Genomic DNA, 16,772 nt, shown 5'->3' on the forward strand with positions numbered 1-16,772 from the left:
CCTGGGTCCTTGGATGGGTGTCAGAGACAGATGCAGTCTCTAAAATTGTATGGAAACATTTGTAAAACCTGCATATGTGCATGATCTGAGCAGATGTCCAGTTTTCATCTAATTTTCAGAGATCCAAAATCTGAAAAGCTTTGGCTATTTTCAGAATCTGTACCTATATCTGTCCCTAGAGATGGCTTCAGTTTTGTCTTTAGTTCCGTAAAGTATGTCATTAGCTTTAGAGAGCTAGCATATGTTACCATTGTGTTCGTTTACCAGTTTTTACATAAAAAAAAAAAAAACCCTGAATGAACAGCCCAATTAAACTAAAGAGAAAAATCAAATATTCCTCTTGTAGCCTGGTGTAATTAGCAAACTCTAACGTTATTTGCCCTTGTCTTCGATGCTCCTGTGTCACAGATTTCCCTCTTGCCCATGAAAGAGAGCACTATCCATCTCTGTCAAACCTGTTCTGTAAGGGAAGATGACAAATGCCTTTTGAGCACAGGAATTTTATCTTAATCTTTTCTGAAGAGGAGAGGGGCAGTACAGTTTACCACTTCACTGTGTAACTTGAGAACTTGGCAAATAGGATTACAAAGGTCTTTTAGGGCAGCCAAGTGGGAAAGAATATAAGGAAGCTTGAGTGTGGATCTCAGCGGAACCTCTTTTTGTTTGTTTGTTTGTTTATTTATTTATTTTGAGAGAGAAAGCATGCACAAGCTGGGGAGGGACAGAGGAAAGGAGAGACAGAATCCCAAGCAGGCTCTTTCCATGCCTTTAGCACAGAGCAGATGCAGGGCTTGGACTCACAAACTATGAGATCATGACCTGAGCTGAGATCAAGAGTCAGCACTTAACTTAGCCATCCAGGCACCCCATCAGTGGAACCTCTGTAAGGGCTGAGGAATTTTCCTTTTCTGACCCTCAAATTCATCATTTTATTTATTTATTTATTTATTTATTTATTTATTTATTTATTTATTTTAAATTCATCATTTTAAAAATCAGGATTATAATAACTACCTTACAGAAGCATTATGAGGAAGAAATAAGGTACTATATAACACTACATACAGTGGATAGTCAAAAATGTTACCTTTCTTACATTGCTTTCCGTTTTCCCCTTAAGAGATATAGGATAAACCAAGTTTATCATTGTCCATATGCCAGGCATATCACTAGAAATCATAGCTAGTATTTAAGTCTCATATCTTTAAGAAGTCAAAATTAATGTTTTTCACCCCCCCATATTTCCTTTAATTACTTTATATTTATAAGTAAAATTTCTTACAAAAATTGGAAAACTACGCATTGTTAATTTTTTCATAATGCCTATGAATAATGCCCAAATATTTTTAAATACATCTGCATAGTACCTGGAATTTTAAAATTATCCATAACGTAACATTGCCAAAATTATGAAATTTTCTCAGAAGATGCCATGATGTCTGAAATTGCCTTGCCCTTTTTTAACTGAAAATAAAGTGATTGCTTGTCTCATTGCAAGCTGTATGCACACAACAGTGTTAGTAAGTAATTTATTTTATTAATCTGAGATGTATAACTTGCCTATATCCAAGGTGGTTTTGAGAATCATAAAATTAATTGTAATACAATATGGCACAACTCAGTAACAGAATCTAGTGAAACCCAGTAGAAGAATGTATATAACAAGACGCCTGAGCCTATGTAATTACTACTGCAAAGCACAAAATGGAATTGAATGTCAAAGAAGCCAGCACACAAAGGGGGATTGCTTGGCATGTGTAGCTCTCATTTTTTGACCAGAAGAGTATAATTTAGATCGGAGAGACAAACTTTTTGGCACTGAATTCAAGGACAAATTTATTGTAAAGTTTTTAAAATTGGGGTCATGGAATAACAAAAGACAAAATCGCTGTTCAAATAGACATTTCTCTAAAAGCTGAGGGCATAACATTTAATCATATTTCAGTAAAGTCATTTCTTCAGGGAGCTGAGATAAAAGGGTATATTGCTCTCTGGTGATCCAACAATCCTGGGAAAAAGATTAGAGCATATAGAGCAGAGGTTTTGAAAGTCTGTTCTTGGAGTTCCAAGGCTCATTTGTCCATTTAATCATTCACCAAAGTTATATTGAATTTCTACTCTGTGTAAGACACTGCTCTAGCTACTGAGAATTTAGCAGTGAACTATATGTATATGGCATATATTTTATAGTGTACATATATAATATATGCATTCTATATATGTAAACTGTGTATAACTGGTTATAAGAGTATATATTCCAGTAGGTGACAGATTATGATAAAAATATAGGATTTCAAGGGACACCTGGGTGGCTCAGTTGGTTGAACATCTGACTCTTGGTTTTGGCTCAGGTCGTGATCTCACAGTTTGTGGGTTCAAGCCCTGCTTGAGATTCTCTGTCTCTCTCTGTCCCTTCCATAGGGTAATTTGAATCCATAAATTTTTCATGGATGCAAGTTACTTATACTACTGGGATTTGATGAACTAGTGTATTTTCTTAGAATCAGGGCTGGCTGGGTTCTTTCAGTAGAAACATTTACAAGATTTCAAGGCACACATACGGGGATGGGGAGTAGGATGTGTTCAAAGAAACTACAGCTAGATAGTGTAAGATTAACTGAATGTCAGTGTGATGAAACCAAAGACAGGTTTAGCAGAAATTTTTAAGAACCTTGCCTGGAAGGTCAAGTTGGTTGATGAGATTTATTGCCAAGCTTGTAGGAAATTTGCAAGTTTCCAGGAGAAACTTGGAAAGAGGTCAGATGCAGTTAGGAAATTAGGTTGGAGAGGATACCAAGCAAGGTGAGTATTATGACAAACTATTTGATCATCTCATTTTGAAGCATTCCAAGCCTGACCTTGATACTTATTTAGCCTCAGAGACATGTACAAAACAATTGGAAAAGATACTGCCTCCATCCACCTTCTTGTACACAAGAAACTTTCATGGAAAACTGGAATCTTACATCAATGGCAGGTATTTGGGACATCATTATCTACAACAGCTTATTGTAGGTGAATGAATTTTTGGTTCCCACGTTTTAAAGTACCACGTTTGAAAAGTGAGAAACATCAATGAAATATGATCTGATCATCTATTCCCAAGATCCTGTACAGAATTATCCTATCCTCAATCTTCTCCTTAGTATATATGAAGAGAGTAGGAAAATGGATACTACTGAATTAGAAGAGACTTTAAATCCTTATCCTGATGGCATATACATTTTCCAGTTTTGTTTTTTTTTTTATTTCCTGAAAGTGTAATATTCTTAAAACTCAAATATCTTCTATTTGGTCATTTTCAAAATAAAGACACTATATGAAAATATTTCAGAGTATCAAATGATTTTATATTTGGCTATTTCTAGAACTTGCTTCTAATTATACGGCAAAAAAAGAGGAATTCATAATTGTACTTGGAAGCAGCATTGCAATTTCCAAGCATTATAATCACCTTAGAAAAATATGGCTTAAAAATAAATGTGAACAATCAATTATAATTATGAAGGAGAAGAAAAGGAAAACTAAAAATAAACTATTTAAAAACAATTTATATGTCTCAGTCAAGTTTTCACTTTCAAGTGCCTTCTATTAATCTTTATATACTTACTACTGGAAAAGAGAGAAAGGATAACCCTGACTTTGTTGCCATCCCAAGGAAATGATTTCACTGATTTAGCCATATCCAGACTTTCTGTTTATAATGAATAATAAAGTCACTGATGTTTTTATATGGCACCATAGGTGATCAAACACCCTGTTGTTAAAATATAAGTAGAATTCAAACTTTACATTATTCTTAGGAGATAAACACCTGTTTAACATAGACCAGAACATTTGAGCAAAATCACCCCAACATTTACTGAGATCCTAAGTCAGGTGAAAAGATAAAGTCTACAACAGCTAAATAAGCTGAATGCTTTAAATGATCTGGAAGCACAGAGAAGGGCTTTAGTTTTTCTGAAAGGCAAACTAAGAGGTTTCAAGCTCATTCTACCATGGCCTTTAATGGTGAGAAAAATATTTAAAGCAAAGGGAAAAATCATATGGGAAGACTCAGAGAAAAGGATAGCTGTAGTTTGAAGTGATGTGGAAGATGGATCTCATCAACTGAAATAAGGAAGAAGGAAGGAATTTTTGCATGTATATCGAGATACCTAGTTCAGGTTTGAACAGATTATCACTGTCAAATTTACCTATCTTTTTAATTACAGACACTGGAATATTTTATAGGTGCTTACATGTACTTATGAAGTTCCCCTAAAGAACTACTAAGATGAATTTGGCTAAACTAATTTTTTCATGTATGTGATTTTCCCAAACTATGTAATGAATATATCTGTTACCTAGATATTCTTCCTTTGGGTCTACTGTGCCATGCTGCATAATAACTAACGTGCTTAGTATGTTTTTTTTAGAAGATACTTAGTTTTAAAAGTGAGCATTCTTCTACCTCACATTAAAAGCTATTTTCTGAAAAAGCAATATTCCCTGAACATTCCACTTGTAATCTTTGTTATAACAGTTTTGAGAAGAGATTCCCGTAGAAAACATTAAAGTTTAGACCCTGAAATAAGTCCGCTTATTCATAAAATTAAGTATGAGATCTCATTTCCATTTTACTTCTTTCAACTTAAAGCCACATATTTCAGCAGATTTTAATCTACGGTACAGGCACTGTGGATTTTAAATTCAAGGATGAAAATCTGATTTTAATCAAAATTTAACTTGTATTCTAGTTTACACGTTGTAAAATTACTCTTTAAATTATGTGATTGATTAAGTATGTACAGTAGATCTCCTTTTGTGAATAATTGTCTGGTAAAGGCAGAATGAATTTTCAGTAAACATTTTATCTACTGGGAAATTTATTTTAAATGGAAAATACGTTAAATTTTGGTAAACTTACCTAGTACTAATTGAGCAAGGGACAAAATTTAGATAGAACTTGGAGAGACAGAAATTATGACGAAATTTGTATTATGACAGTGGAACTTTTCCACAAACCTGTTTCTTTTGTGAAAAATACATGCAAATGAATTACAGTCAAGTATTTAAGGATCCATCTATGAATCCACAAGATTGTTACTGATTTTCATTATGTAATTCTTTGACTTACAAACTATTAGAAGTCTGTAAAAGGGTTTATTTTTTTAATATGTGTCCATTAGAAATACGTCAGATATCCAGTGACAATAGTTACAGGATGTGCTAGGTATCTATTCCAAACTTGGATATCATTACAGTTAGCATTGCCCCCTTTTTTTTTTAAGTGTCTAAGTTTCGAATAGTCTCTGGATGTTCTCATATCTGAAGCAGTTTCCTACAAAGGCAATGTTGTGATCTTACCTTTTTTTGTATATTCGGAAGACAGAGAGTAGGAATAAGCTACTGACTATGGAGGGAAGAACCCAAGCCTGATTCTTTGGATTTCTGCCAACGATGCTAGAGAAAATGATAAATGACAATTACATTACCTAGGAATTCTCCAAGAGGCTGACAAAAATTCTAATTTTTAGAGTTGCTATCACGGCCAAGAATTCTGGATACTCCTGGTTTGGGGGCTCCCGATGGAAATACTGCCAATGCTAGAAAAACACTCTACTTCATTTTGCAATGAGGCACATGTCTTCCTGATGCTGCCTCGTAGTCACTTGTGGTTAAATAATTCATTTAGATAACTGTGAAAGATCATATTTGTATGTTCTTTGAGACACATCTTAAAGTTACCCTAAGTTCAATAAGAAAACAGATGTTGTATAAAAAATTGATTTGTAAGCTACCTTTTTTTTTTCTTTTTGATGAACTATTATTTAAGGAATGTACATTGCATATATTTCTATTCACTTTAAAAAATTCCTGTGTTGTTTTGGCTTGGTAAAATTGAGGTCTCCATGCTAAAAATCTTACTGGATAAAAAGTAGCAGAATCTAAGACAACCATGATTTGCAAAGCAGAATTTAATAATATGATATTTAGTAGCAATGAGTTAGGGATGAGTACCTCTTTTTATACTTGGGTATGAAGAATCAATTCCCCAAGTGTAAAATCAAAGAGACAAAATCTGAAGTCATTCATTCAGGGTTTCCGGCTGACAGTAAAATGCAGTCTGATTCACTAGTACAATCCTGATAGCTAACCCTGTGATGTTATCTGGTGGTATTCATAGGTTTGGTATAAAATGAGCCATGTGACATCTTGCTTTGTGTTGAACTGTGCAGCTTTAGGTGCCACCCTTTGAAAGGAATAAAGACCATTCAGGTCACATTCATAAAATAGCCAAGGCATTTTTTTGTTTTTATTCTCCTTTACATTTAACTAAATGAGAAGTTGTTAAATGCAACTTGACAAGGTTAGTCAGGCATCCAAATCTCTCAGGACGTTCGCACCACGTACAATTGAACCCAGTTGGTAGTGAATTAAAAGCAAGGACATTTTACTTTCCTCTCTAGGTACTAAAACCTCTAAATTCTATTTGTTTCACAGGAGTCTGAACTTATAGAACTAAGAGAAACCATTGAAATGCTGAAGGCCCAGAACTCTGCTGCCCAGGCAGCTATTCAGGGAGCACTGAATGGTCCAGACCACCCTCCCAAAGGTATATTTAGAAGTATTGCCATTTTTCATTCAATGTAATGAATATCTATTTGATTCATTAGAGTGAAGCTGCTTTTACTCAGTGGCATTGTCCTTTATAAGGAATAAGTTGGTATTAAGGCAGTCAGAATCCCAGAATTTAAGAACAGTAGTTTTCCTCATCAAATAAATTTTTAATTAAGTTTAAGGAATTTGCTTCCATAGTAGGACACACCTTTCTCTCCATTTGGTTTGGTGAAAGTGGGGCTGGGGAGGTTGGCTAATACATTTATCTCTGACTTGAAGCAAAACAAACCCTGTAAAGACCATCAAAGTCTAGATCTGTAAAGAAAATAAATTAATTAATATGGTGAAATTCCAAGGAGAAGGTGTGTGGAACAGCTCCTTCTGGGTGGAGGTATTAAAAAGGGACACTTCTTATGAAAATGCTAAAAACAATAGGAAAAAGGACTAAAAGTTAGTCTACTTTTAATTATTACTATGCTTTGTCAGTTCTAAACAATAATAAGATAATCTCCTTTGACATCACCCCCACCCCTTAGTTTCCCACTGTAGAAATGCTTTGTGTTAATGTCATGTCAGTTTTTTCTTTGCATAGGTTCTACTTACTCATGCCCTACCTCTTTTCAATGGCATTCAACATGCTCAACTCTTCACCAGCTAAACAAATGCTTTCATAAATCTTGAATGCCCTATCATGTATGTTTCCATTTCCAGGGGAATTCTGGGAACATTTTATGGAATCTTTTAATGTTTCCAGCAGCCAGTCACACTTTGGACTCCTGGAGTGTGGCATCTCTTACCATCAACCCAAAAGGGTTCTCTCCAGGATCAATAATGATTTACACGACACGAAATCTAGTACCACATTTAAAATTCTATGGGGCGCCTGGGTGGCGCAGTCGGTTAAGCGTCTGACTTCAGCCAGGTCACGATCTCGCGGTCCGTGAGTTCGAGCCCCGCGTCAGGCTCTGGGCTGATGGCTCAGAGCCTGGAGCCTGTTTCCGATTCTGTGTCTCCCTCTCCCTCTGCCCCTCCCCGTTCATGCTCTGTCTCTCTCTGTCCCAAAAAAAATAAATAAACGTTGAAAATAAAATAAAATAAAATAAAATTCTTACTGTATTTAACATGCAGACCGCATTGTATACTGATGTCCATTCCATCCTAATTGACACCTTGATTTCTTGTAATGTTTGTAATATTCACATTCTTAGTTTTTTCTCCTGCTGCTTTGAAATCTCTTTGAAAGTTTCTTTTGCAGTTTTACTCATTTGTATCGTTTTGTTAAATGCTGATATTTCTTAGAACCCAGTCCTAAACTCTCTTCCATTATGATTTTGTGCATTGTGATTCCCTTCTCCTATCTAAAAATCTATAAACTCATCTAATACTCTAGCTATAATTATCATTTATGCATTGATAACTGTCAAAAATATTTCTTCAGGCCAGGCTCATCTCTTGAGTTGCAGATCTATAAATTGAGCTGCATAAGCGAGAGCTCCACTTGGTTATCTTTGGATGTCTCTTTGTCATGTTAAATTCAACATCTCCAAATTTGAACTTGTCATCTTCCCTCTCAGACCTGCTTTGCCTTCAGTGTTCCTTGCCTCAGTAAGTGGCACCACCATTCTTCCATATAGCCAGCCATAAACCTAGATGTTCATTCATATATCCTCCTCTCCTCATTCATTAAATCACCAAGTTCTATTGATTCCACCCCTTAAATATCTCTTGGACGTGTTCCCTTTTCTCAGATCCTACTATTACCATCCCTTATCTCTCCCCTGAACTGTGACCACAAACTCCTAAATCCTTCCTGCCCTTCATCTTAACACCACTTTGTATCATTCTTCACACTGAAACCAGAGCATTAGTCAACAACAAATATCTATAGGTATCCCTTGCCTTTAGGATGAAATACAAACTTCTTAACATGACATAATTTCTCTTCGTCATCTTTGTTCATTCAACAAATATATAATGATTATCAGTTATTTGCTAGACACTGGTCTAGACCTTATGCTTTGCTTTTTTGTCACATTGTATATTTCAGCTACCCTGACTTCTTCTAATTCTCTAAAAGTTTTTTGTATGTTCTGTTTATTTCTACTTAAAATTTTCTGCCTTGTGTGCTCAGCATAAAAATGTTTTGAGACCTAAGAGAGTTAGCCTAAATATGCCTCCTTGACCCTTAAAATTAATGAGGTCCCCTTGTGGTATGTTTCTGGAGATAACTGTAGTTCCTCTATCAAAATTTGCATTGTACTTTGGTGCCCTAATTTATGTAAGGTCTGCCTTTTCTAATCAATGGTAGGGTGGTATGTTTTCTCAATCCAAGTGACTGTGGGGGTGCTGTACACATAAAAGGGGTTTATTTGAATTTTAATTTAAGAAAATACAATTTCTGGTGTGCCTGGGTGGCTTAGTCCATTAAGCATCCAACTTTGGCTCAGGTCATGATCTCACAGTTCATGGGCTCGAGCCCCGCATCAGACTCTGTGCTGACAGCTGAGAGCCTGGAGCCTGCTTTGGATTCTGTGTCTCCCTCTCTCTCTCTGCCCCTCCTTTGCTCATACTCTGTTTCTCTTTCTTTCTCAAAAATAAATAAATACTAAAAAAAAAATTTAATAATAAAATAAATGCAATTTTTTAAGTACTAGAATTCAAATTTTAGAAAAAAATTTATAAAGTGAGAGATACTTAAATTGAAGGACAAACTAGTCCTCTAGGGGCTACTTCTGTTAGGAATTTAGCAACTTTCCATGCGGGGGAGTTGATTTATATGCTACATGGAAAATTACTGCATATTTAAAGCTTATCTTAGAGCTATAATAAAGCAGCTTATGTTCTGAATCTTCATGTTGTAAATAGGTCCAGAGAAGGGATTGAAAAAGACTTAATCCTTTCTTTAACACAGTACAAGTCACTGAAGTAAAACTTTCTGGAAGGATTCCTTTTATCTTAGGCAACAAGTACCCTAATGTATCTACTGGAATTGAAAAAAGGAATTCCTCTGCTCACTAATGTGGGAGGGGTACATAAAATGAGTAAAATGATAACAGTTAATATTCAAATTGGTCAAGAAAGATTAAAAAATATTCTTATAAGATTTAAAACTGACAAAAACAAATAAGTGTATATAGGATATTTATGTTTCAATAATATATATTCAGTGAACACAAACTGATTCTTACTATCTGACCATTGGCATCACATACAGAAAATAAAGTCTGTTGGACTGTTTATGTATCTTTCCATGGGTCATTATGGTGATTGTATAAGCTATAAGCTATAAACTTATAGTCTGAAATCATATTGAGATTTGGTTTTCAAGAGCTTTACACATTTATGTCAGGTAAATTTGTAACATGTAGTCTTACAATATATATTTGGAGTGAGGCAACAGTTTTATAGACAGGTCAAACTGAGACAAAATCACGTAATTAATGTAACTTTCTATTTTCTATGTGTTCATCCCATTTATTAACAGAGCCTGATAAATAATAGCAGTCTATAATAGAATAAATTTATTTGTTCATGCACAAATGTTATCTGAGTAGCTGATATATACTAGTCGCTCTGTTAGATCTTGAAATACAAAGATAAAAAAACAAAGCCCCCTACTCTCAAGGACTCACAGTCCACTGCCACAAAAGGTTATAAATATATCTCTGTGTAAATTTAATGATACAGAGATACATATATATATAACCATATATGAAAGGTAAAATAATAGAAAATTTTACTTTTATTTTTCAAAATATACTTTTTTTAAGTCACTACCTCTGTATATAAACATAGAATAGTTTTTCCTTGAGATGTACCAATTTAACAAAACACGTAGTAAATTGCTATCAACAGTGAATACATTTTTAGGAATGTTAGGCAAACAGATGTGCTGAATGAATAAGAATAATATTGCCCATAAGCACTTATTGATTGCCTACCATAAGCCATAGTGTGCACAAGGTCCTGGATATACAACGGTAAACAAAACAGATATAATCTTTGTCTCCATTAAACATTTACATTTGGGGCACCTGGATGGCTCCATCAGATGGGCGTCTGACTTCTGCTCAGGTCATGATCTCACGGTTTGTGAGTTTGAGCCCCACATCCGGCTCTCTGCTATCAGAGCAGAGTCTGCTTTGGATCCTGTTTCCCTCCCTCTCTGCCCCTACCCCACTCTCTTGTGCACTCTCTCTCTCAAAAATAAACATTAAAAAAAAATAAACCTTAAATCTTGTGGGAGAGCAGAAAATTAGCAATTGTTGTGATCATAGGTATAGCTGAATATGCATGGCAAAACAGTTATAAGTTAAAAAATGGACAAGAATTAGTGCTATAGAAAGCAAGGGTAGCAGGGAACCTGCTGGAGGTGCATAGTCAGGAAAGGCCTTTCCCAGATAGCCACATTTAAGGGGAGATCCAAGGAACAATTATCAATGTATATGGCAAATATTGAAAGAGGAGTATTCCAGAAGAGTCTTGAGGTAGAAAGCAGACTATTGCCTTTATGGAGCTGATACAATGAGCAGAGGTAAAATAAGAAGAACCAGGTTAGAGAGACAATTACTGACCAGATTACTGAGGGACTTTTAGGCCATTTTTAAGAGTTGAAATATTTTCTTTCTTCTTAAAATGGTAATCTACTAAAAAGTCTGAAGTAAGGGAGTGATGATGACATTTTCCTTTTAAAGATTTCTCTAGCTACTGTTTACAGAATGGTTTGAACTTGGACAGCTCTTCTTGCTGTAAAGCAGAGAAGCGTTAGTAATAGCTTCAGCTGGGGCATCGGTGGTAAGAAGGGTGGGAAGTGGGAATGAATGGATGAACAAACACGTAACTGAAATACAGACTTTTAAAATAAGCTTCTCCGTTCGTTCATAAGGTTCACATCCATTTGGTCAACCGTTCTTTTCCAAGCTCTATAGTGTCACATGTACTGAATCAAATACTTACAAACACTAGCAAGAAATTGTTAGAGGTGAATAAAATAAATTCCTTTCATTCCATGATATTACTGAAATTTGCTTTTCAGTATAATGAATTCGGTTCATAATAATTCAACAAGTATGTTTTATGCCCAGATTCTCTTTTTATTCTTTATTGGTGAGTGCATTCATAACTGAAGATAAATAATACCTACAAGGACTACTTTTGACCTATGATTATAAGAATTTACCTCTCTTCTCAAATTTTGAAGGTTAATCAAAGCCAAATACAATTTATTAATACTGGATATAATAAAAACTCTTGAGTACCTTAACATCCAGTACCATTGCTTTAGTTGTGAAAGACAATTACTAGGAAAAAACCTAAAAAATAATGTATCTTGATCACAAAAGCTTATAGCCAAGCACAGCAGAAATGTAAGATACAAATAAGTACCAACATATTCTTCTTTTCTTTATTCATACAACTTCTAGTATTAGTTGATTAAAAGATACTATAAATGCCTTAAGTCGCGACATTGGTAATGTTTGGGGGCATGTAAACACATCATTATTTTTTAAAGCACTTTTAAGAGGCCACAATCTACAGAGTCTGAAAAGTAGTTTTATTTTTGGCTCCTATAAAATTTGTTAGCGTATTTAATATCTTAAGGGAAAAAGTTAAGGTATATGTTGATATATATGTATATGACTAAGGATGGAGATATGTATACATATATTACATACCCACACACATGTTCACTGATTATATGTTTTAAAAGGAACCAGTTATAGTTTCATTGTCGTGGGGCATTGTACTGTTAAATACATCTGTCAACTGGAAAGCTTTGATTTTATACTATTGTTTCTATGGAAACTTTTTGAAAGCTATATAGTGATTTCTGACATAAGTTCTACTAAAATTTTTTGCTCGGCTAATCTGCGTTGATGCCAATTAAATATAATAATAGATTTGACCTTAAAGTAGACTGGGCCTTAAAAGTAATTTTATGAATTGGTGGTGTCTCCGCTAACACTTAATATTAGTTCACTGTAAGCAGTAAGTAAAATTTCTTATTTAACTCTCAGTAAAATTTCAATTTCAACAACTGTAAATTAATCTTATAGGCTGATTTTATGGAGTAAGTGGATATCTTCAAAATGTGAATAAATGTCAAAAGTTGTTTTTTTTTTTTCAAATCGTCTTGTGTGACTAGAGAAACACTACATGCTTTGTAGAAGCACGGCAAGCCCGTATCACATGGCAGTTAGCACGACAAACATTACAATCTGTCCAGGTCTCGGCTTGGCTCTGCTGTGTTTCAGCTCTGTAACTCTGGTCAAATGATTTTTAGTAATTAAACTCATTTCAACACTTTGCTTTAAGAATGAAATTAAATAATCCCAGGTCAGAGTCAACACAGAGTAAAAGCTAGGTTTGTTATTACCTGTGGTTATTATTACTGTCACCATTACTATTCCACATCATGGGCAGGGATTATGATGCGTTGTCTTAAATATGTGCTCCGTTTAGTGTATACATGTCATCTACCCAGATTCTCTCTTGAGCGTCTTCCCCCCACTGACTCTTTGACCTCGGTCAGGTTACTTCTTTGCACTTCAATTTCCTCATCTGTGAATTGAAGTGCTTAAATGACTTCCAAGGTTTGTTTTGGCTCTATCATGGTATGATTCTATGAAATGGAAAATTAATATACTTGGCTTCGGTAGCTGTATCCAAAGCACTAATATTAAAAAGACACAGTTAATTCTCATGCAGTTATGAGTTTCCATTTACTCCATGGGAGTAATCATTTGGAATAAATCACTTGGAAGATCTGTTTGATCCAGGTATTCAGTGGAAATCAGTAGCATAGCATTTCATTTTTGGGTAAAAACTCAGAACTCATTAAACCACCAATGCTACAGACTTATATGAGATGTTCAATGAATCTTAATGAAGATAACGCATTTAATTAAAGCAAATAAGGTTGTATTTTATTACACTTAAAAACCAAAGCTGCCCTGAAACGATTTGCACAAAGCCGTGTTGACTTTTATTAGCAGACTTCCTCTCAGGAAGCCTAATGGTCTTATTTGTTCCCAGTGAAAGTGTATGAGCTAATGTGATATTGTCTATCTGTTGCTAGATCTCCGTATCAGAAGACAACATTCCTCTGAAAGTGTTTCTAGTATCAACAGTGCCACAAGCCATTCCAGCATTGGTAGTGGTAATGATGCTGACTCCAAGAAAAAGAAAAAGAAAAACTGGGTAAGTAAGCTGTGGTCATTTCATCTCATTCAGAAGCATATTATTGCACAATGAGTCAGGTTTTTGTTTTTGTTTTTGTTTTTGTTTTTTCCTTATGAGATTTAGAAATCTGTAGCGGTTTACAAAGACTGTCATTCAGGTAACTGGCCCCTTGAATGCCGGACTCGTCACCAAAATTAGGGTGGCATGGTGCTGAAGTCAGGACCAGGCTTGGGTTTGAATCCCCACTCTGCCACTTACTACTGGGATCGTAGGCAGGCTCCTTCACCCTTTGAGGGGGCCTACATTTTTCTCATCTGTAACAATAGGATCATCAACACTGACTTTATAGAGTTGTTGTATGGAAAAATAAGATAACGTCTGTTAGTAAATGACAGGGCAGGGATTTATCGTGGAGGAGAGAAAGAAGGAGAGATGGTGGGAGTGGTGGCAGTGGTGGTGGTGGTGGTGGTGATGGTACTGATGGTGGGGCTGGGGGAAGAGGAAAAGAAATAGATTGTAAAAGTAGGGACAGAAGAAACCTTGACGGTCTTCGCACCTCTCACTTCCACGGGGCTTATAGTGTAAATAAAGCTTCGCCTCACGAGAAATGAACTACATGAGTGTCTGCTTTCTATCTTTTTTTTACCAAGAGAATATAGCAGAAACAGAGAAATGCTTCAACAGAGCACTGCCTTACATTTGCTAGAGATTTAATTTATGATAGCACAAAGCATTTGGTAAAAAAACGGAGAAGATGCTATCACAGCAAAATGTTTAAAAACCACGAAGTAAAGGGTTTCTTTGAATGCCATGAAACCAAGGTCGATTTTTGAAAGAAGTACAACTCTTGATGAAATCCAAAACGTTAAACCATCAGAGGATTTTACTGGAGTGCCTACTATAAATAATGAAAGAAATATTTTTTTTTTTTGTTTAAAAAAATGTTTATACAGGTAATATTTTAAAATACTGATCAGCCTTCCTTCCCTTGATTTGTAATTCCACACTCTTTCATGTTTCTGCAAGGTGAACTCTAGAGGAAGTGAGGTGAATATAAACCGTGGACAATTTGGCATGCATCTATAAAAAATACCCTACCTTGGCATGAATGCTATTCATTTTGGCAGTAGGCTTTTTATACCTTTTAAAAACAGATTACCTTGTATGTCTTTTCTTTGTGTCTTTTCATTTTAATCTCAAATTTTCCAGAGAAGAGGTAAAACCACTTTCTGAATAGCGCTGTAGGGGATACCAATTCTGGTTTTGAATAGTACGGGAATTGAAAAATTTGAATAGAAAATCACAATTAATGAAGTGTTAGGTGAATTTGATTTCATTTTGCTTTTTAAGTTTATACTGTCAGCAGGACATGACTTGATTGTAGCGCTAAAGTGGCCATTTAAAACAAATTGCCTTGAAGAGAGAAGCATTGGGAGTGGAGATCCCTTCAAGGTACTTAGTTTTAAATGAGTGCTCTGACAGCCATGCCCTTGACCTTGCACTATTTGAAAAGCCTTCCGTGTTTGCGCTGCGCTGGATTAATATAAGAATAAGACAAACCACAAAACATGGTATCATTTTTTTCTAGAGATACCGTGCTGCAACTCTTAATCCTCTGCTTGTACATACTGACCCCAGGCAGTGGCTAGGATAGCATCTGCAAACTAACGCCCCAAAGCAAAATTTGCCAAGTGCAAATAGACAAGAAAGGTAATTTCTGTCCTCTTTGCAGCTGCGAAGCTCATTCAAACAAGCCTTTGGGAAGAAAAAGTCCACCAAGCCTCCTTCCTCACATTCGGACATTGAAGAGCTTACAGACTCATCCCTTCCAGCATCCCCTAAATTGCCCCATAATGCAGGTGACTGTGGGTCCGCGTCCATGAAGCCCTCACAATCCGCCTCAGCGTAAGTCACTCCGTCGGCAGGATGCTGAAGTATTTTTCAAAAGCAACTTCGGGCCAAGCCCATGTTTGTGTTCTAAATGCAGTCCGGTTGTACTTTCACAGCGGCAACACCATCTGTGCCGATCATTTTCAGATCTTCCTTAGAACTATGGACAGCATTTGTTTCTCCTTTGCTTTTCACATATTAGAACTGGCATGTTTTTGAAGTTCATTCTCCACTTTTATGAGTCATTTATTCTCACTTCTTTTCACTTGCGTTTGTCCGTGTATCTGTCTCACTGTGCATTCAATGCAGGTCACCCCTTGTCTGGCCACCAAAGAAACGGCAAAATGGCCCTGTGATCTACAAGCATAGATCCCGGTAAAATGGCGTGTGATGCATGAAATTTGCAAAGACCCAGATTCTAACCTAAGCAGCGTCTGCTTTTGCTCTTTCTAAAACCACTCACATGCATTTCAATAATAAAAACCTCTGTCTTTCTCTTTTTGAAGTCAAAGCTGTTTTCCTAAAACCAAGCTGTAATCCATTTGTCTTTAATTCCACGAGATAATCTAGCATAGCATTTTTATCGTTGCTATTTGTTGTTACAAGAATGAATGAAACCTTTGGATGTAGAACATGTACTCGGATGTGGTGATTCCTTGTTTTAGATACTATTTGAATCAAATTTTCTTGACTGTGACTAGCAGAGAACTCTCACGTAGCACAGAGCCACTAGTAGGACCATTTAAGACATTTGTAGATCCTAGATAATTCCATCACGTGTATAGGAAGGAGGAACATAACACTATCATTTTGGTAAGCAACAAACAAAGCAAAAATGTAGTCCTCGCATTTAAATGGAAGAGATATCAGTTAATATAAAACAAGTTCTTTCACCATATTTCCTGCAAAACTGGCCACAAGACAACAATAGCAAAATAATAAGAAAATAATGTATATGACTTTTAGGTAGCCCTCGACTAGCCTGCTTGCATGGGTTGAAACCTGTGATTTAGCTTCATTAGTCCCATCTCCTAAATCAGCTGAGCCTACCAGGAGGGTTGTATAACCCTCCTCCATGAGTTAAATATCCAAAACTA

General features: G+C 35.7%; 1 protein-coding gene across 11 annotated transcripts in view; it reads left to right on the forward strand.

Annotated features, from left to right (window-relative positions):
* NAV3 (neuron navigator 3) overlaps nt 1–16,772 on the forward strand; it is an 832,957-nt gene that overhangs the window by 778,518 nt on the left and 37,667 nt on the right. For 8 of the 11 annotated variants that reach the window (XM_045463549.1, XM_045463554.1, XM_045463556.1 and 5 more), the window contains 4 exons: nt 6,487–6,598; nt 13,682–13,803; nt 14,812–14,832; nt 15,518–15,690. In XM_045463549.1, coding sequence (XP_045319505.1) covers nt 6,487–6,598; nt 13,682–13,803; nt 14,812–14,832; nt 15,518–15,690 — 428 coding nt within the window. Of the gene's footprint in view, nt 1–6,486; nt 6,599–13,681; nt 13,804–14,811; nt 14,833–15,517; nt 15,691–15,984; nt 16,051–16,772 lie in introns of all 11 variants that reach the window. The other 3 variants (XM_045463547.1, XM_045463552.1, XM_045463557.1) reach the window with 2 other exon arrangements.

The sequence above is a fragment of the Leopardus geoffroyi genome, chromosome B4 (assembly GCF_018350155.1).
Source record: "Leopardus geoffroyi isolate Oge1 chromosome B4, O.geoffroyi_Oge1_pat1.0, whole genome shotgun sequence".
NCBI classification, from domain to species: domain Eukaryota; kingdom Metazoa; phylum Chordata; class Mammalia; order Carnivora; family Felidae; genus Leopardus; species Leopardus geoffroyi.